Below are 20,975 nucleotides of genomic sequence, written 5' to 3' on the forward strand. Positions count from 1 at the left end.
TAGTTTTGTGCAAAAATATGTGCTTTAATAATAGATCCAATCGAATATGATGCTTGAGAGTCATAATTGGCGAGAGCAACTAGTTGCTAATTGATCAAGGAGTGCAAGGCCAAGTACTAAAAAACAAGTTGCTAGTTTGGACTGACAGTGATTAAAACCAAGTTTCAGTGCAGAATCAAGTTTTCTAGATGGAATACCAGGCGCCAAGCTTTGCAGGCCATCTATATTCCATGTTCGAGAAGAAGCATTCTAGCTCTCTTATCCAGCATTGGTCGATATCCTGTTGATTTCATGATTAAGGTTAAGTGCTTTGAATATCAGTTTTATGATTATTGCTATTGCCCTTTCGAAAGGTAAAGTTCTTCTATGGTCTTACATGCCAATCGCCTTTTATTTCAACTTTCAATCCTTATCCTGCAAGATGTCCTTCAAACATGTGAGAAGGAAAGGATATTACAATTTTGTAACCAGACGACCAGTTACAAATACAAGGCAAGAGGACTTTGAAGATCATGTAAGGGATTCCCCCAAAACTGTGTGCAAATGAGCCCTTCAGGATTGAAAAATACATGGAGATTAACTACATTAATTCTAGAAAGGGGGGGTAAGCTGATATGCTTTAGTATGTGCCTGTATGAAGATGTTCAGTTTGCCTTACACAAGTTCAGGCATAACAGAGGAGAAAAGGAAGATGCTTCGAAGGACAAGTCTGTTTGTGCCTGTCAGATACAGATCAGTAGTGGCAAAAAATTCACCTTAAATCCAGACATAGGTTGTCCCCTAGAAGCAGTGGTATCCAAACAGATGATTTTGTACTAAACACTAGGAAGCTAGAAATTCAAACTCTGTCGCATAGATTTTTCATAAAGCACATCTGAAGCTCTTTCTTTCGTTTGATTTAAAGTAGGTGATAAACCATGTGGGAGCCTCAAGTTAGGTTCTATTCTATTTTTATTACAAGCCCTTTGTAAACACATTGCCAAGAGTCATTCTAACTGCGCCAATATAAAACCATATTCAAGTTGAGAACTTCTACAGCTAGATATATTGCCCTGAGCCTTATCATTGAAACTATGTGTAAGGTTGATTTCTCCTGCAGCTAGATGTATTGCCATGGCATGTTGGTGCTTGAATGTAAAATCATATGCCTCTGCTCACTCGCAGTGCATAGTATTCAAGTTGGGGGATCAAGAAGACCTCTGCGTTGTAGGATTTTGCAAGAAGGGCAGTACCACTTGCCTTTGAAACGGGTCTCTGAACTTAAACCGACGCACTGATAATGAAACCATTCCCCACCTTCACACTGCAGTTAACAACTGGAAATTAGCAATGGGTATCGACCTACGGTGGAAAGAAATCCTCAGCATGAAGCAAATGCACGAAAAGGAAGAAGGAAAACCAACATTTTCATTGTCACATGCGATCATATCCCCAAATGAGACCTGCCACAAAATCACGCAAGCCCAAATGATGCTCAGAACACAATATTACATCAAATTTTATCAGTTCTTCCCTGAATGAAGACCTTACTCGAACAAGCTGCTTGCTCATTTTCAACTTACCTGACCACAGATACAATAAGTAGGTTCGTCTGGGTCAATGGGTTGGTCCTCACCATCCACAGGGGCTGGAATGCTTTTCTTCTTATGGCTGCTGCCAGGTGGGGGCATAAGTTCACTGTCTCTATCCCTTTCCCGATCTCTCTCCCAATCCTTCTCCCTCTCTCTTTCTCTCTCCCCTCTGACTTCAAACCTTTTGCCGGGTGGTGTGAAAAAATAGCCTTTCCTCTTTTCATCTCTGTGACTAGCTGGTGGCAGAATTGCAGGTTCATCCAGTAAAATCTTCCCCTCTGATAAAAACAAGCATCACTATGAGCTTCATTTCTTTGTACACATCGAAGTTTGAGGGAAAGGCAACCAACGATAACACACGATACACAAGTTTTCCAGGTGCAACCAAAATCTGGTTCTCCATCACTCCAAAATAAGCATTAATGAAGCTGTACATTATTTTGCCCATTTTTCAGCCTTGTACCTATTTTTAACAAACACAAATAAACTTTCGTAGTTCCCCTGCAGCTAGATTCCAGTGCTGCATTATACTTGATGCTTCTAGCAATGCGCCTCATTGGTGGAAAGTCATCAATATAATATCAGAAAGGCTACGTGAAACAAAATTTCTCTTGCCAGTTTTACCTGATTGTTTCTAAAAGGTTTTGTTTTTTGTAAAGCTTTTTTGACTTTCCTTTGTACCTGTTGTTTGCATCTCCTATGGAACAAGCAAGTCCTTTAGGTTCTAGGATCCACATGCCCTCCTATGACAGGGTTTCATGGGAGCCTAAGATGCCATTGAACGTTTTTGAGGCTTTCCCTATCCTGATACATCTAACTTAACATTTTCCACTTGGTGCTTTGTATATCCTGTCCAAGAAGTGTTTTTGGCTTTATACACCACATCCTGTTAAGAAATTTGGTAACGAGGATGCCATTGGCTCAATATCAAAGCTGTAATCAAATACACTCAGTTTGCATTATTCGAGCAGTGAGCTTAATCTGACAGCCAAGCTCATGTCTCACCTCTGGTGATATGCACAGGTTGATTACTAGATACACAACACAAAACAATCAGCACACAGAACATATAAAGTTTTCTGGTACAGAAGTTGCAGAATAATACATACATGAGGCTAGATGCAGAATATTCTCATATAGACAGTACTCTTGTTCAGCTTTAGAAATTCTTGTATAGACAGTATACTTGTTTGGGTTAAGAAATTAGGACGATGCACAAAGTTTTCACGTGAGATGGAAATTATCACAAAAATTGCAGCGTGATAAATGTGTGGACTTGGATGCAGAAATTTCCCATATAGACAGTATACTCCATCCATGTTGAGGATAATGTGCAGGGATGTGGTTTATTCCAGCATGGTCCAAATAAAGGCATGGGTGAAAAACAAAAGTTTTAGCCCAATCTGTCTCCTCCCTCTCTGACGAAGAAACCCAGACCCCACAAACAAACATACAGTAAAAGAACAAGCAGGTGACTGTTGAAATTTCTTGCAAGTCTCCCCATCTTGGCCGAGAGAATTACCAAACATTTACATGCACATATGGCCAATTTTTTTGGTGTCTGAGGTGTAGACATGTGGCTCCTTGGAGAATATACAAGACAACATCCAACTCCAAGCCATACATTCTCACAGGCAGTTCACCATTGTAAAATGCAACAGATGGGACTCAAATTGTCACTTCATCAGAGAGGACTCCAAAGATGGCACAGTCAAGCAGGTGGAGCAAAGAAAGGTGGAGTGATTATGGGACGGAATGTTTTTGACTTCTCTGTTGTACAGAGCCTGTGTAAGCCTCACTATCTACAAATTATGTGCTACAATCCCTTCTCCAAATTGTCTTATTACACCTCAATTTCGTGACATCCTTACTATATCTCATCGATAGTGAGATGCATCTTGTCCTCAAAGTCTATGATTTAGGCTCTCTCTTATATCCCAAAACATGTAACACTTAGCTTCAGAGGTTCAGACTCTCACATCAAAATCATTAACCACACCTTGACCATCATGATTATGAAAACACTGCATTTATCCCTCTTCCACCATGGTCACACTTACATGAGCAGACCTTGTAGAAGTTGTAAGAGAAGATGGCCACCACTATCAGACACCGGATTATAGCAACAGCTTCATCCAGTCAAGACAAAATTTGAAGTATCTTACTATTTCTGTTAAACACCAATCACCTCCAAGTTGGCTGTGGTTCCTACTGATTTTTGGATATTAGGAAGCCAAAATCAGTCCTACTCGTTTTGGGCTATTAGCAAGCTCTAATTATTTGCAAGCTCGGTTCTTCTGGAGCATATTTGAATGGCACTTATCCAACCTGAGAAACCTCAAAATTCAACAGAATTATACCTTTTACCAGTCCGAATGACAGTTCTCTCAACACACATGCAAATGTCAAGCACTTTCAAATAGCAGATTATATTGTAGAAACAACATTGTTTAGAAAAAATAACACCTTGGAAAACAAAACACTAAGTATACACTTCAAAAATCTGAAACATTTCTAACAGCAGGTCCTGTTTAAAAAATAATGGAGTTTTTAGGAAGAAACAGAACATTGAAACCTTGAATTAATAATCACAATAAGCTGCCAATTAATGTATTCCAGTCCATTTTGTGTACATGCATAATAAATGAATTTGGACATGAGCACATCATGGTCCTCAAGACTATCCATGGAACTCCCACACAAAAAGCAAAAAAGGAAAGAAAAGAGAAGAAAAGCAAACAGCTTTTGGAGCGACACTAAATATGCACAAGACCAAACAAGAGAGAATATTTGAAAAGAACTTATTTTACTAAATGCATGACACCTGAAAAACAGCCCTCTTTTGTAGTCAATGATCAGGAAAGGATTCCTACTATTACAAATTTCCTTTTCATTATTCGTAACTAAGCAAACTGACCCACATCATCAATTAAAAGCAGCAGGCCATTGCTCTAATCAAGATGCAGCAAAGATGACTCCTTTTGAAAGAAAAGCTCTAGGAGATGGAGACATATAAAACAACAATTCTCCACAGAGAAGTTGTCAGATACTTTGATGTTTGTTTTAAAGAGCAAAATGAAGGGGAAACCTTGCTTCAAGTCATCAGCAAACTGATTCAGGTCTTCATCCAGCCGTTTCAAATGGCTATCAATCTGCAATAATAAAATTAAAATCAAGAAAGTTCCCAAGAGGAAAGCCTTAGCTAATATTATCTTATGTAATGTTACAAAGTAGTCTTTAGTCAGACAATGGTGCAACATTGGTATAAACTCTTTAAGTAAACAGAAAATGTCTCCGAATTCTAAACTTCCTACATAAGTATAAAGAGCTCATCTGACTGAAGCTCAAACCACTCTTGGCAATTTTCACCAATTGGAATGTCCATTGACTATAGCTGGAGGAAAGGCAACTGGACATAGTACAGTAAGCTTGTAGAGTAGACACATCCATCAAACTCACTCATACATCAGCTGTAGCTTTCCCTTTTCAACTCCTCCTACCTGCAGTCTTGTAAAGGACATTGAAGACCCACACGAGGTAGGAATCATATCTCCATGTCTCAGCATGAACTCCATAAAAGTAAAGATTATCTGAGACAAAGCGAATCTGTCTCCCCTAAATTAGGACTCCCCTTACTCCAGCCATTCTGAAATTATAAAGGATGTCCAAGGATAAAGACTGAACGAGTCCATGGGCCTCATGGAAGCACAGCTGAAAAGGGAAGACACCAGATATCCAAGCTGCCAATGTATCCCAGAAGTAGGAAACAAACTGCAGCAACATTGGGCACAAAAAGATAAGCATATAATACATGTAAACTGCTATAGAATGTCTGCAAGAGAAATGATTTCTCCAATGCAAAAACACAAGGACCCTTGTTGGCAGCATGAAAACGCAGGCCTATCTCAAATGCTGCCCTGCATCAATGCTTACTGAAACCCAATTTGCGTAGGCCGATCTTATGGCAAGTGGCCATAGTGATGATGTGGACACCAGAACCCATATCAAGTAGTACATGGGTATTTGGTTGGCCCTTGAAATGAACAATGATGGTGGGAATACAAGTATCTGATAAGTGTTGAAAATCAAAGGAGGAGATGAGAGAGACGAAACTCTCTCAACAATGAACTGAATAATGAGCTGTCTCTAGTTGATTACTATGTACACCTACGAATGATTGAGATTTACCTATAGAAAAATGCAGTATTCTGTTCACTGTTTTTACTACATGTTAGTTTTCAACTTTCTGTACTTTCTATATGTTAGATATTCATGAGAATATACATGTTTTGCCATCCTGTGTATCCTCCTTTATTATTGGGACTGAAACTCCCTTTCAATCATTTCCTAGCCATTTCTATTTCTTCACTTCAGAAATTCCAAGTAACTATGATCCTTAGACTTACTCCTAGGACCTCCAGCCCACCAAGAGGGGGAGATACTGTACCTCCTTGGCAACCAAGACGAAGCCATGCACTTGCACTTGTGGCTCATCCACCACACCCTCAAGAGTGCTCATTGATGATCAATTGAACTCATTGGTCACGTAACCTATGGATGACCTCCACTCCTCCCCTTGATTTTGGACCTCAAGCACATCTTGCCTCTATTGAGGTTATACAAGATGCATCCTTGATTTCTCCTTTTGGGATGCCATCTACCTCGAGTGTGCAGCTAGAAGGGGTCGAATACACATTCCCATGAGACCATCTGATAGAGCATCACAGAGCGTAATGCCTCCCTTGATTCACATGTCTATGACATCGACCAAGATGTTTCCACCCTTGCAGCTTGCAAATCAAAATGATTCGCGCAAAGCTCCCTCAAGCTTGCATTCCTCTTCTGTTGTGCATTTTCTACTGTTAATATCTTACATCTTACGCTTGCCACCTGTAGGTAAAGGGATTTCTCTTTAACCTTTCAGTAAAGCACCAAATCCATCTTCATTGAAGTTGAGGTATGTGTGCCTAAGGTCTCACACTCGTACTTATGCTAATGGCTTGCATTTCAGTTTGAGATTAATATACCTACCAGATTGAAGACCAGAAAGGTTTGGCACTCTCATGGCAACTTTCTCCTTGGTTCAGCTTCACCCTCTTGGACCACCCTCTTGAACCAGCATGGAGGCTTCCCTCCTCATGCCAATTAAAGCCTTGTTTGGTATTACAAAGGTCATTCATTTCACATGTTTCCAATTGAGACGCGTACTTCACTCTTCTTCATTGGATGCTTCTCCTTGTCAAAAATGACTAAGAAATCAAAGAGACGGTAGGGTTTGCAGGGAGAGACACAAAGTTTGTGCGGCAAACACACAGAGAAGAGAAACTCAAAAACACAAGAAGAACATGGTGATGATGCTCTGAATCATGCTATGAGAAGAAAAGCTGATACAGTAGCACCAAAGCTCAGAAGAAGACTGCACTGTCCTATCTAAATCAGGTAGCAGCACTTGTGGAAGATGCCAAGGAGATGGCTTGGGCAGCAAACGTAAATCCCAAAGTGTGTTGGAGCTATCAAGCATAGGGAAAGTAGCCCAGATGGTGATGCCAAGTGCTCGATGATGACATCAGGTGATGAGGATGTCCGTGTGCTGCAAAATGTAAATACCAGTGGCTCAAGGAGATGACAGTAGGTGCCTGAAGATTGATGCCAACTGCTGAAAGTTGTCGCAAGGTGGAGGGTGCTGATGCCAGGTGGAGAAGTCCCAAACGCAGGCAGTGTAATGGTTGTCTGATGGGAGAGAGAAGTTGTCAGTTGTTAGATGATGACGCCAACAAGGTGGAGCCTCCGAATGCAGCCTAAAAGGTGATGGCAATAGGGTGCCTAAAGGAGAAGAGGAAGAGTGGCCCCGAGCTGCAATGTCCTCAAGTAGGGATATGGGCAGCGGTGGAGCGGAGAGGTAAGAGTGTCAAAATGACGAAGGAAGAGGGGTGAAGAATGATTGAAGTGCCATCCTATTTATAGACATGAGCTGTCTAGGGTGGCGCACAACTGAGTGGGCACCCAATAAAAAAGTAACTAAAATGTGGACACCAGCCTTTTTGCGGTTGTCGCTATGAAACCCTGAATGAAGTGTGTAAGCTGAAGAAGTGGTTTCTCAACACCCCCTCTCAGGCCCAAAAAGGGATGAAAAAAGAGGAGCAAAGAGAGATATGACGAAGATGTAGAGGATCTTGAAGATCCAAGACTTCCACCTAAAAGGTAACCTATAGTAAGGAACAATAGATGAGATTAATTGTAGAACTTGACCCCACCTTAGGAGAGAAGCCACTAGCTCTGTAACTCCATGCTAGAAGGAATTCGAAGGCCTTGTCACCAAGTCGTGGCGGCTGAACCTCCAAGGCCCCAATCTAGGCGGTATCGGAAGATATTAGGTATCAATAGGAGAAATGACTACTAAAAGACAGCCATCCCCAAAGAGTAAAGGGTGAAGAACTTCATGATGAGTAGGTGCCCCCTCTACGGCAAGAGACAAAGGTGCCCTCTCTAAAGTCGAAGAAGTAGAAGCCCCCTCTGAATTCCCCTCTGCGAGAGAGAGGGAATCTAAAAACTCATGGATCCCGAGCAGTCATGTTGAAGAAGGTATCTGAGGTATCAAAGATGCTAAAGAACTCCTATAGGTGTCCTCTCAAGCCTGAGTAGTCGAGGGTGGGAAAAGATGAGGCTCATACGGAGCCAAGCGTGGGCAACAATCGGTGTCTCTCAGTGAAGTGGATTGTGGAGCCGGTGTAATGGAAGGTATCGAACGACTACTATCTCTTGAAGGAGTAAACTACTGAGGAAACGCTAGCCAACGATCACTGTCTCTTGAGGAAGCAGATTGCAAAACCACAGGTTGTCAAGGTGGCATTCCTAAAACCCTAGAAGAAGTAGAAGCAACTGCCGTAGCGTATTGCGGTGGTCGCGAGGAGGTCGTGGGCGCATGGTGATCCTCCTTTTGCTTGATAGGAATTAGTGTGTATCAGATGCATCTTCTTGCTTGGAGTGTAAAAATCTGAAAGCAGGTGCAAAATAAACTCTGTGGCCTAGAAGGGAGAGGTGGCACAACGAGCGCTTGGGGGTAGACATATATACTTCGGTAGTGTAGGGAGCAAAGGTCCATGTTGGCAAGCATTGGTGGGGGGTTTGATGATGCCAAAACAAGAGCACCTAGTAGTGTGTCCATCTAACTTGGAGAAGTCATAGCACTAGAGTGTCAACTTGTAAAAGGGAGGGTGGAGGGGAGAGGAAGAGAAGGGTATCTTTGTCTCTTGGTGATGCAACAAAAGGGGAAAAGTCAGTAGATGATGTCGAATCCGCAACCTGTCTTTGCCTTCTCTGATACAAATGATCTTCGTGGCTCACTGAGCACCTCTTGCTCTGATACCATATAAAAAATGACTTAAGAGACCAAAGAGATAGTAGGGGTTGCGAGGAGAAACACAAAGTATGTATACCAAACACTGAGAGAGAAGAGAAACTCAAAAACACAATAAAATCACGGTGATGATGCATTGAATCATGCTATGAGAAGAAAAGTTGATACAATGGAGCCGAATCTCAGAAGTTAACTGCATTGTCATGCTTGAATTAGGTGGTAACACCTGTGGGAATCTGCACAATGAAGGGAGCGAAACGCAATCCTTAGGGCACTAGACTATCGAAGCAATCACTAGAAGGTAAAGGACAATTGTCGAGGGAGCAAATCGCAATCCTTTGATGCCGTCCGAGATTAGGAAGATGATCACCAATTGTCGAGGGAGCGAACCACAATCCTCAGATGCTAGGGAGATGGCCTGGCTCGCAAATACAAATCCCAGAGTGTGTTGGAGTTGTCAAACATAGGAAGAGCAGCCCAAATGCTGATGTCAAGTATAGGATGATGATGCCAAATGATGAGGATATCCCCAAGCTGCAAAATGCAAATACCAAGGGCTCAAGGAGATGACGCCAAGTGCCTGAAGAGTAATGCCAAGTGCTGAAAGCTGTCACCAAGTGGAGAGTGCTAACGCCAAGTGGAGAAGGCCCAAACACATGCAGTGTGATGGTCGCCAAGTGAGAGAGAGAAGTTGTCAACTGTCAGATGATGATGCGAGTAGGGTGGAGCCTCCAAACGCAGTCTAAAAGGTTATGGGAACAAGGTGCACGAAGGGGAAGAGAAAGAGTGGCCATGAACTGCAATGTCCTCCGCTTGAGGTATGGGCAGCAATGGAGCGGAAAGGAAAAAGTGTTAGAATGACAAAGAAAGAGAGGCGAAGAATGAATGACATGTCGACCTATTTATAGGCATAAGTTGTCTAGGGTAGCGCACCACTGAGTGGGTGGCCACTGAAAAAGTGACCAAAATGTGGACACCAATGCTTTTTGGGGCTGTCAATGCGAAATCCTAAATGAAGTGTGTAAATTGAAGAATTGGTTTCTCAATACTCCTCCCACCCTTTAGCATCGACATGACAGAGTAAAGCAGTGCTTACTTCTCCTTCCACCTTTCAACGATGAGAGGGGTTGATTTTCTTGTCTTGGTACTTACAGGAATTTGGTCATATATCTATTTCATCATCCACTTGTATTCTCTTTCCTTTGTATCAAGATGATCATCATCGTAAGAGGGTGCTCAAATATGTGAACAATTCCCCTACGAGGGCACTACTTGAGTGACACTTGTTGCATTCATGCTTGTCATTTTGCATTTCAGTTTGAATTACCCCTTGCATTGCATTGTGTTTTATGAAATAGGGTGTTTGGAATGGATGGAAACTATGTGAGTAGGCATCCCTTCGAAATGGAAACCCTTGTATTGTGTTTAAGCATTTCTCCCTTTAACCTCTTCAAGGAGCAGTGAACTGGATTCTCATATGCAGTAGTCACATTCGCAACATTAGCAATTCTTTCTTTCCTTGTTCTATACCTTGTCAGATCTTTGTCATCAACACCCTTGCAACATGATTGCCCTTTATAAGGGATCCTACCATCAATTATCATTTTTTTTAAAAACATAATACACATTCACTTTGCTATCCAAAAGAAGATATCCATTGCCTTTGCCATCTTGGTAGGCCCTTGGGCAGGCTGACACCCATGGTTTGATACCTTGGCCTCTTTGCGGTGGGACCTTTTGGGTATATGCTGTTGCGGATATGCACCGTCGTAGCAACCACCTCACCCCAAAGACAGCGAGGTAGACCCCCATGCTCCAACATCCTACGTAAAGGCCACATTAATACCTAGATGTATCAAACCATGGACAAAAAGAAGATTAAAGACCAAATCTAGAACATAAAGAACTTTGGCCGTTTAGGTCTAACGATCGAGTAAGTAAAAGGGAAAAGGTCACCACTCCACGCATTGGCATGGAAGAGTTGGCACTAATGGTGATATGAAGATCCTAAAGCTAGTCCTATCGGTAGGTCATATGGGAAGTGGCTCCACTGTCATCAAGCTATGGCTTCTCCCCAATGGAGGAAGTAAGAGAGGTATCCTCCATCTCAAACAGATGCACAAAAATAGATTCACTAGTGGCAGAGGCAACCTTCAAGTCCTTCAAACCATCCTTTGGCTTAAAATAGGGATACTTCTGCCAACACTTATTCTTAAGATGAGTGCCCTTCCCACAGTGTGGGCATTCGGGCTTAGACTTCTCATCTTGTTTCTTGTTGTTATTTACCTACTGGCCGGAGGAAAATTTCAACTTAAGCAATCCTTTTTATAATGAATTGCATGTATTATCGTTGTAAAACATGATAAAAAAAGGTACCACTGCTTAAGTTTTGTTCAATCCATAAACACGTATAAGTAACTATTGAAGTCATTAGCGTGTAAGTTCCAAATCCAAGCCAAGGTCACATAATCTAGGAGCTTGTGGAGACAAAGGGTTGCACGCCCATCGAAGAGCATAACAATACACAATGAAGAAACATAAAAACTTCTTGCCATACAAAACTTTTTACCATATAGTGAGTGAAGTGCTGCTTACCCCAAGCTTTTGTCATTGTCTTTTTCAAAAGGTTCAACTAGTCTTTGAAGTTCTAATCAATTTTATCACAATTTTAAAAAATGTATCTATTGTTTCCCAAACTTTGGCTTTTCTATTTCAAGCCTGTCCATTGTCAGCATGATCCTTAACTACATTATATAGGAATTTTTAAAACCAGTCTTCCTCCTCGAATGGGGTGGTAAATAACTTGATTAAGCACTATTTACAGCTATTAACAAATTCACAAAACTAAAATGCACACTTTACTATATAATCTTGGACATTGGACACCCTATTGGCCCCAAAACTGGAGCCCCTTTCGATATTTATTTAACTTGATTGAAGAAGAAATTGATGTACAATGGGATTCTCCCAATTCCTTTCAGATTCTAACTTTCCTTGCTGTCCAAAATGACCAGCAAGTCTCCAATCTGATTTGCCCCTTAATTCGAGCAGTCAATTGGCCTTCACTCACTTGATGGAGATAAAAAAATGCCCCAAATTCATTGATTTGCTGGTCCCTCCACTTGAATTTGACTAAAAACAACTTCAGCCCTATTGAATCCAAGTCTTGGAGCTTCCAATTTCTAGCACGCTTACCGAGGCTGCTGCTAAACCTTAATTTCTGTTGCAAACTAGAGTTTACATCAGATAAATCTGAAATTTCTCAGCCTCTGGTGATCTCAATATTGTAATCTTCGGAGCAAGGCTATAGAAAGGCTGGGAGATGAGAGAGAATGCTGAGGAGAGAGAAAATTCAAACTTTCTTCGCGAAGAACTGAAGAAAATCTATCATTTACTGCTGCGGCCCTATCTCAACAGCTTGTAGATGCAAAGAACTATAGAAAATCAATCATTTACTACTATTGCCCTGTCTCAATAGCCTGTAGATGCTGTCACCTGCTGTTGATTGTTCTTTTCCTACCCTTGGCTGACTCAGAAGGTCCTCCAATGGATGCAAATCAGACCAGCCGCATCTCCTCTCCCTCTCTTGCAAAGGCAAAATACAATAAAATGCCTCTCTCCAACCTCTAAAGACGTTTTTCAGTCTTGCATGGGCATTTTTGAAAAGTGGCAACCTTTCCAAATGGTTTTTCCAACATTATCCATAATTAAATATTAATTTTCAGTCTTTAAATACTGAAAATTAATCTAATAATTATTTCAGTGCCCTGAAAAATAATCTGACTGGCCAATAATTAAATTGGCTAGACAACTTCCATTCCTAAGTGTCTCTGTGCCATCTTTGACCAACAGATTGGCATTAGGTACCATTAAACGCCACTTCTCTAGTGTCACCGACTAACACTTATGACCAAATGAATGACATAGGCCAACAACTGGCACCAGATACCACCAAGTACTTGTGCGACACAACTTATAGCAGCTCTTGCCTTTGACATCCCGTGATTTCCTCGGGTCCGAGGCTCATAGATTTACTCTAACACCAGTTACGTCTCACGTGCAACATTTACTTAACTATGTGGTTAAAAATTAATCCAGATGTTAAGTGAGGTTTCAAAAATACATATCCTCATGACAATTTTCATTTATTATATTTAATGGTTGAATCCCCAATTCTCATTAACTAAGCATATTTTGGGGTTGTTTAAGTTAGACTAATGCATTTTTTGCTCAACACCCCCTCTCAGGCCCAAGAATGAGCCATGAGAAATAAGTGCTTAATATATATTTGCTTGTATCCCAAGACGTTCCACCCCTAAGCAACTAGGGCATCGAGCAAAGGGTGTAAGTCGGCTATCTAGTGACCTATCAAGACTATAGAGGCAATGGATATCTTACCCAATGGAGCCCAAGTGATCACCCCAAAGAGGCTAAGGTATCAGACCAAGGGTGCTGTCCAAGAGCCTACCAAGTCTTGCAAAGGTAGATGAAATTAGCAATGAACTTTTTGATTTTTTTTGTTTTTTTTATAAGGGCTTTTGGTGTGATTGGTTCAAAAAATTTAGCATTAAGTGATAGTTTTAAATCAATTTTCGTCCCATTGAGTCATTATGCTCCAAGGTACAGGAAAATAAGGATGGATAGCCCCAATACCGTCCGAAAACAAGCAAAACAATCCCATGCACTACTAGGATAAGTGCCTAGGGATTCCTAAGTGTATGCGTATATGTGTGTGTGTGCCAATCTTATGGAGAATTTGTGGAGAGAGACAATATGACAGCTAAGCAAGCAAGATAAGCAAAGCCTATTAGCAGTCATGTTTGTCATGCATTGTCATCTCCTACCTATAAGCCTTAGCTTGAGTCGTCAGATGAGGACTTTAGGAGCTTTGACCTTTCTCCTCTAGTTGGAAATTTATGAGCATTTCTAGGGATAGTTTATACATTCTTCAACTTGCCTCACTTGTCGGACATTGTCCACCCTTTCCGGGACTTTTTTTAGCATTTTTGGCATTTTTACTGACATTAAATACTGGTCGGACATATTTTTGGCCCCAAATTTCAAGGTCAATTTTTGGGATTTTTGGCTATTTATAGTCATTTTCCACTTGGCAATCAGTTAGATTATCATCTTCCCTCCTTCCATGGTAGGTGCACACTCAGACTCCGTCATCTTCCTCCATATTTGGTACTGCCATCATCATCAGCCGGATCTAGTGCCCTCACTGACGTTGTGAGCTGCGTGCAGGGACTAATCAATCCTCCTGTATTCAGCATTTATTCCTTATTCAATGTAGGTTTCTTTTCTTCTTCTCTCACAGATTGTCTCTCTCTTCCTCTATGTTTGAGTTTCTTCTTCTGTTGCCCGCTCTCACATGGTATTAGAGCATGGTATCTGAGAGCGACACAAAGTTCGTGAGGCCATCCACATCTGTGTTTGCTGAAAACGCAAGCTCCTAGTAGCTGGCAACTACATTTAGTGCTTAAGCATCATCATCTGGAGCCTATTGAGTGGAGGTGACTATCTGTTGGCTAGGCGACTACCTTTTGCAGTCAAAAGCAACCTTTCAAGAGCAAGCGACAGGATTCACATTAGCGTTTTGGTGCTTCTGTATCCTTCATGAGAAATCGACAGCATTTTCTCCCTTAAAAGGACCTTATACATCGAGATCTCTATATCCTATAGCCGATTCCACCTATCTTGGGGCTATCCATAGCTAAACGCAACTTTTTATGGGTGTTTTGCAGATATATGCAAAGATGTCTTACCACCAATTCTTTGCTAACTCAGAGGATGAGGCCTCTGTTTCCTCCTTGAGAGACGGAGAGATTTTCGTGCTAGTTCATACGACGACCAGAGGTCACCTAGCGCATTTGTACGAGATCCCTCTCCTTCTCGTTCTCTCCATGTTTCACAAAAGGCTCATTCTACTGGCCTTCATATGCCTATCGCACTCCCTATATAGGTGTCCGTACTCCCTTCTTTGCCCAAAGAAGACCGGCTTGATGGTTCCAACTACTCGCTTTGGTCGTGTAAGGTGGAGTGTATCCTTGATACCTTCGATCTTTGGGAGTTTGTTACCCACCCTATTCCCCATCCGGTGGAGGATCCCACCGTTGGATAATCGATGGATCGCGAGGCCTTATGGGATCGGCTCAACTCAAGAGCTCGATCTTTCCTCTTTATGAGATTACAGAATTCTGTCCTAATGCATGTGCGCAGGTTGCGGAAAGCAACGGAAGTGTGGACAAAGCTTGCTTCTTTGTACCATCACAAGACATTTGCCCATCGGATTACTCTCGAGAAGAAATTATGGATGCTCGTTGTTGATGATTACTCTTCCATGAAGGATCATATCAACAAGTTGGAGGACGTGAGGAATGAGCTTGCGTCCCTTGGAAGAATGATCTCTTCAGAGGATATGGCCATGATTCTTTTAACTTAGCTGCCATCTCCCTGGTTTAATGTCTTCTACACCAGTCTTCTTACATCAAGGACCCGTGAGAAGCTTCTATGGGAGAAGCTTACCCCGCTTGTTTTGGAACATAATGAGCATACCAAAGAGGTAGCTAGTGGATCCACCTCCACCAAAGCTTTTGTTACAGGTTCGGAAGAGGGGATGAAGATGAAAGGGAAGTCAAAGGCTCAAAGATAAGAGAGTTCTTCAGCTTTTGACGCACGTCGAGCTCCCTTTCACAGGCTCTTTATGTTCCAGACTTGGGCCTTCCCCTCCTCTCAATCTATGGCCTTACTAGGCTTAGTACCCGAATTGTCTTCACGGAGCAAGCCATTTGTATTGAGGATTCTTCTACAGGGGCTGTTCTCGCAACAAGTTGGCAAAAGAGCGGGCTTTATAGGCTTCATTCCCCTTCTCTTATGCAAGGCCCTCCAAAGCAGTTGTCTATTCCTACTCCCGTTCCCGCTTGTGTACCCTCTTTTCCACAGGTTTCTTCCCGTTCCCTTTTAGAGAGGAACGATCTCGATGATGCAGCTGTGGATTTCTTGGCCCCTAGTGTTTTGTTTCAAAGGGGGTTTTCCAACATCCAGGATCTGAGAGGTGTTGAGATATTGGCAATCACACCTAGCTTAGTCTCTTTGAATGGAGCAATGAGGACTCAGGATGCAAAATCCCATATGCACAGTGGTGGAAAGTGCAACCCAATCTATTCCTATAAAGCATTGTAATTGCACTCTTTTTAATGCAATGTCATAGTACTTTTGTCCTTCCAGCAAAGTGCCTGTGTCATTGTCAACACACAAGATTGTGTTTTTTGAGTCCAAGTCTCAATCTTGGAACCTAATTCACTTGTGTGACAATCAGTCTTAATGTCTATGTCCTCATGAGCTCACTCTTCCTCTTTCAACCTCCATACCCATGTCCTAGAACCAAGACATTGATGATCATCTAGCTCAGCATTGCATGAATTCCAGCTTGCTGCCCTGTCTGCACCTGTTGACGGTCGTACCGTTGAATCTACACTTGCATACTGTGATCTACCCTGTGCCTATAGGGCATTTGAAGCCCACCACATGAGCTTCCTCCTGACAAATTTTGAGCCCAAATGCTTCATTGTAGCTACTGCAATCAACAAAAAACCAGTCGCCTCCTGGAAACCCTAAAGGTCCACCATAGCCAACTCACTTGAAGCTTCATCTTTCCTTCATTTTCTCTCTCCTGACACTCAAAACAAATCTCTGCCACTCTAATCCACTAAGTTACTAAAGTTCCCACCAAGATTTGCCAAAAAGACTTAAGAAAAGATCAAGCACCCATAGCCACCAAGTTCAAGCTCTTTTTTACTCCATGTTCTTACTCTTCTAGGCACACTGAAGGTTCCAATTGAGCACTGAACTTTCCAGCATCAAATCAAGGAGGGGAAGATTTGGTTTCAGAAGATCTTGAAGGATTTTGAAGATTTGGAAGACTCAATGAAGAAGACTTGAACATGGTGTCTATTGACACTAATCTAGTGCTCTTAGCACTTGTGTCTTTTTGACACAATCAACTTTTCTGCTCAAAATCTAAGAATTTGTGCTGATTTGTTGCTGCTCCAGCCATCTAGCATGGGCAAAGATTCACCCACATGTCGATTCAACGAAGTCGGATTTCACACCTGGCATATCTACATCAAACTCATCTTGATGAAGAAGGGCCTATGGGCCATTACCAATGGACAAGAAAAGAAGCCCCGAGATGCAACTCTTGCAGCTACTTGGCAAAAGAATGATGACAAAGCACAAGCCATCATCAAATTGGAGTTGGATGACAACTACATCCATCATGTAGATGCCTGTGATATGTCCCATGACACTTGGGATAGATTAGATACTTTGTTTGGTGCACAGTCCAAATCCTCAAAATATGGTTTATTGATTGAATTTTTTTAACTTGATATGAAACCAAATACATCCCTGGCATCTCATCTAAACTACATGGAAAGTCTCCTAACCCAGTTTGCAGGGATAAATCTCAAGATGGATGAAGATATTTGTATTGGTGTGTTGTTAAAAAGTCTGCCTCCAGACTATAATAACGTGTCAACTACATTAATTAACATGCCTAGTCCTAAACTGGTTGACATTAAGGTCTCCCTGCTAGAAGAATAAAATAATATAAAATCCAAAGAAGAACCAAGCACCTCTAAAGATGAACAAATGTTATATGTCGGTAACATGTACAAGGGCAAGAAAGATCAGCTGGTCTATGACTTCTACAAAAGGATTGGGCACACGGAGAAATTCTATCATGCCAGGAAGAGGTCTCAAAAGGTCTATCTAGCTGCTATTAAAGAAGAAGAAGGCCATGGAGCGAAAGAAGAAGAAGAAAAAGAAGACCCCCAAGAGAAGGACAAGCCTCATCAGTCCTTCTAATCCTATTCCGATAGACTTTTTTAGCCTTGTATTGCCTAGCCCTAATGCTTCTAACATAAGCTTGTAAACTCCTCAAGTAACCTTGTACTACAACCGGCTCTTATTGATGTAAGTTCTTTAGAGGTTTCGAAGATAGATACTCGGCTCCTTACTGACGCGTTGTATGCCCACCATTGCTCCTCCCCCATTCTGCTTGCCGCCATAGCGCCTCCCCCTCCTCTGGCCGTCATCGTGCCCCCCTCCTACCATATGGCCACCTTCACACTCCCCTCCCTCCCGGCAATCACCGCGCCCCCCCTCCCTCCCTGGCCACCACTGCGCCTCCCCCCTTCCGCTTGTCCGCCACTGGGCCCACTGCACCTCCATCCTCCCGCCTGGCCACCATCATGATCCTCCCTCCTCCCAGTAATCATCGCGCCCCCCCCCCTCCTTTCTGCCCACCACTGTACCTCCCTCTTCTCGCCTGTCCGCCTTGGTACATCCCCTTGCAGCGCACGCCTCCATTATCATGACAGCCTGCCCCCCCTTCACCTCAGCCTCTTCCTCACACGCTCCACACCCCCCTCCCCCCGCCGTGCTGGTAGCAAGGAAACCCCTTCGCGGCCCATGCCTGGAACTTCCCCCCTACGCACTTTACCCACCATAGGAAAACAAAACCCCCCCCATTCCTCGCCATCATCCCCCACCCCCTGTTGCTCTCTCCTTTTGCAACAACACACCCCCCCGCCGGCAACACTACAGTGTGATTGATAGGTTCTCGGCATAGATGCGCAATGGAAACCTCTGGTCAAACGCCAGTGCATTCTGCGAGTACCCCCCAATCAAACACCTTGGGCGACGTCCTCTCTAAGGAACAGCTCTTACCCGTCTGTGCCACAGAGCTAGAGCTAAAAGAAACAGCGATCTTTGGTCAGGTAATAGGACATTCCCCATCCAAGGCCAGCTAGCTTCACTCCACGTTACGCATCAGCACAGAGCAAATCGTGGAGGTGGTTCTAATGGGCCTTGGGATCTTCATGGTACGGCTCACCTCGGTAGACGCAACCCATGAGCCATTGGCCAGCTCACCCTATGCTTCCACAAAGGGGGTCATTTACATGGTCCCTTGGTACAGCGGTTTCACAATGGAGGCATTCGCGCTCCACACAGGTTCCTTAGACACCCAGTCACCCTTCTCTTTCCCGGACTAGCGATAGAGTATCTCCAGTTGGTGGAAGACTTTGGACGGCTCTTCGGCACTGTCCTTCCCGCCTCTTTCGCGAACGCAATGACAGCGGCAGGAGTCCCAAAGATACAAGTGGCAGTGAAAGAGACAAAGAATATACCACAGTTTCTAGAGATTGAGGCAAGTGGACATCCCTACAAGCAGCAAGTCATTGTGATTTTGCAATCACAGTAGCCCTGAGAGACTTGTACATCTAATATTTCTGTGACTCTACATCAACCCCAGCTAGTCTGTTGAGCATGAACCCTTATATTCAGGTTTTTTCTTAAGTAATATAATTAGCCACACTTTATTTGCAAAAAAAACCTTGTAGTACAACCTCTGTACACTTTGTGAGGTCCCTATTATAGCCTCTGGATGTCCACCATGTTTTTGGTACCCATACTAGGCATTTTCTGTGACAGCCTCTGGTGTTTACCATGTTTGTAGTGTGCCTACACTTTGCAAGTGGTTGCTTACTAAAGTCTCTACACACCTTGTACTTTTTTTATTGTGATTGAGGAGGGGTGTTGAGATCTACACACTTTGTACTTTTCTGGTTGTGATTGAGAATGGGTGTTGAGATATTGGCAATTACACCCAACTTAGCCTCTTTGTATGGAGCAGTGTGGGCTCACGATGCAGAATCCCATATGCACAATGGTGGAAAGTGCAACCCAATTTATTCCTATAAAGCATTGTACTTGCTCTCTTCCTCTTTCAACCTCCATAGCCATGTCCTAGATCCAAGTATTCTAACAAAAGGGGGTGTTAGCAGTCATGTTTGTCATGCCTTGTTATCTCCTGCCTGTGAGCCTCAGACTGAGTCAAACGAGGACTTTAGGAGCTCTAGCCTATCTATCACTTGTTTTGACAAAGAAAATAGCTCATTCTAGATCACTCAGTTTATTGCATTTCAGAGCATTTTCTCCTCCAGTCAGGATTTTATGTGCATTTCCCAAGGCAATTTTTGCATTCTTCAACCTACCTCACCTACCGAACATTGTCCACCCTTTCTAAGATTCTTCTGAGTATTTTTGACATTTTTACCAGCATTAAATGTTGGTTGGACATATTTTTTGCCCTAAATTTCAGGTCGGCCAATTCTTGGGATTTTTGGCTATTTATAGCCATTTTCCACTTGGCAGTCATGCAACGGTGCCACTTGGATAGTACCATCACAGGAGAATTGTTCACTTGCTCGAGTGCCCTTTTACAATCATGTCATCCTGGCAATGGGGATAAAGTTACAAATGTCCATAAGAGATAATACATAATAAATAAATGTCAGAAAGTGAAAAGCTGTAAATAACATTACTATCACTATCAAGAGAAGAAAATTACCTCCTCTTAAATTGAAAAGAGAAGTAAGAGGGAATCACACTTGCCTCGTCAATCTGAAAAAGTAGAGAAGCATGTACCCAAGTTGATCCATATAAGAAGATATTGTAGAACTCGCCGATTGACCACCTTAGTAAAAAAAATCTGCAAAATTATCACTTGTTGACGGCACAAATTCTAGGCGAATGATGCCTAGCTACAATCTGCTTGCTAGTGAAATGGTAGTGAACCGCTATGTGTCATATTTGAGGGGTAATGATAGGATTACCCGCAAGGGCAATGGCACTATGATCGTCGCAGTAGACAACTATAGGCAACTCATAAGGAAACTGCAATGTGGCCAACAAGTTCCTCAGATAGATGGCCTCCATAGTACCATCAAAGAGAGCTCGATACATTATCTTGGTTGTGAAAGCCACTATCATCTCATGCTTACAGCTAGCCCAAGAGATGGAAGTTATACCTAAGGTATAGAGGTAACCTTGATAGGAACGTGGAGTGTCAGGATCCCCCACCCAATCAAAATCAATATACTTTTGTAAGCATAAATCATGATCATAAGCTAGTCCATAATTATAGATATACAGTAAATATCTTAATACACTAAGACAAGTAATCCAATGAGACATTC

General features: G+C 42.5%; 1 protein-coding gene across 3 annotated transcripts in view; it reads right to left on the bottom strand.

The window, feature by feature from the left end:
* Positions 1–449: 449 nt before the first annotated feature.
* The window catches only part of ING2 (PHD finger protein-like protein), a 40,280-nt gene continuing 19,754 nt past the window's right edge, over positions 450–20,975 (bottom strand). The window contains exons 4-8 of one of the 3 annotated variants that reach the window (XM_087675002.1): positions 4,660–4,723; positions 1,753–1,849; positions 1,563–1,650; positions 1,404–1,442; positions 450–1,303 (exon numbers count right to left, since the gene is read on the bottom strand). In XM_087675002.1, coding sequence (XP_087531128.1) covers positions 1,175–1,303; positions 1,404–1,442; positions 1,563–1,650; positions 1,753–1,849; positions 4,660–4,723 — 417 coding nt within the window. In that variant the 3' untranslated portion in view covers positions 450–1,174. Of the gene's footprint in view, positions 1,304–1,403; positions 1,443–1,562; positions 1,850–4,659; positions 4,724–20,975 lie in introns of all 3 variants that reach the window. The other 2 variants (XM_087675000.1, XM_087675001.1) reach the window with 2 other exon arrangements.

Source organism: Lygodium microphyllum, chromosome 3 (genome assembly GCF_053477565.2).
Source record: "Lygodium microphyllum isolate KBCC chromosome 3, Lygodium_microphyllum_v1.1.10, whole genome shotgun sequence".
In the NCBI taxonomy this organism is placed as follows: domain Eukaryota; kingdom Viridiplantae; phylum Streptophyta; class Polypodiopsida; order Schizaeales; family Lygodiaceae; genus Lygodium; species Lygodium microphyllum.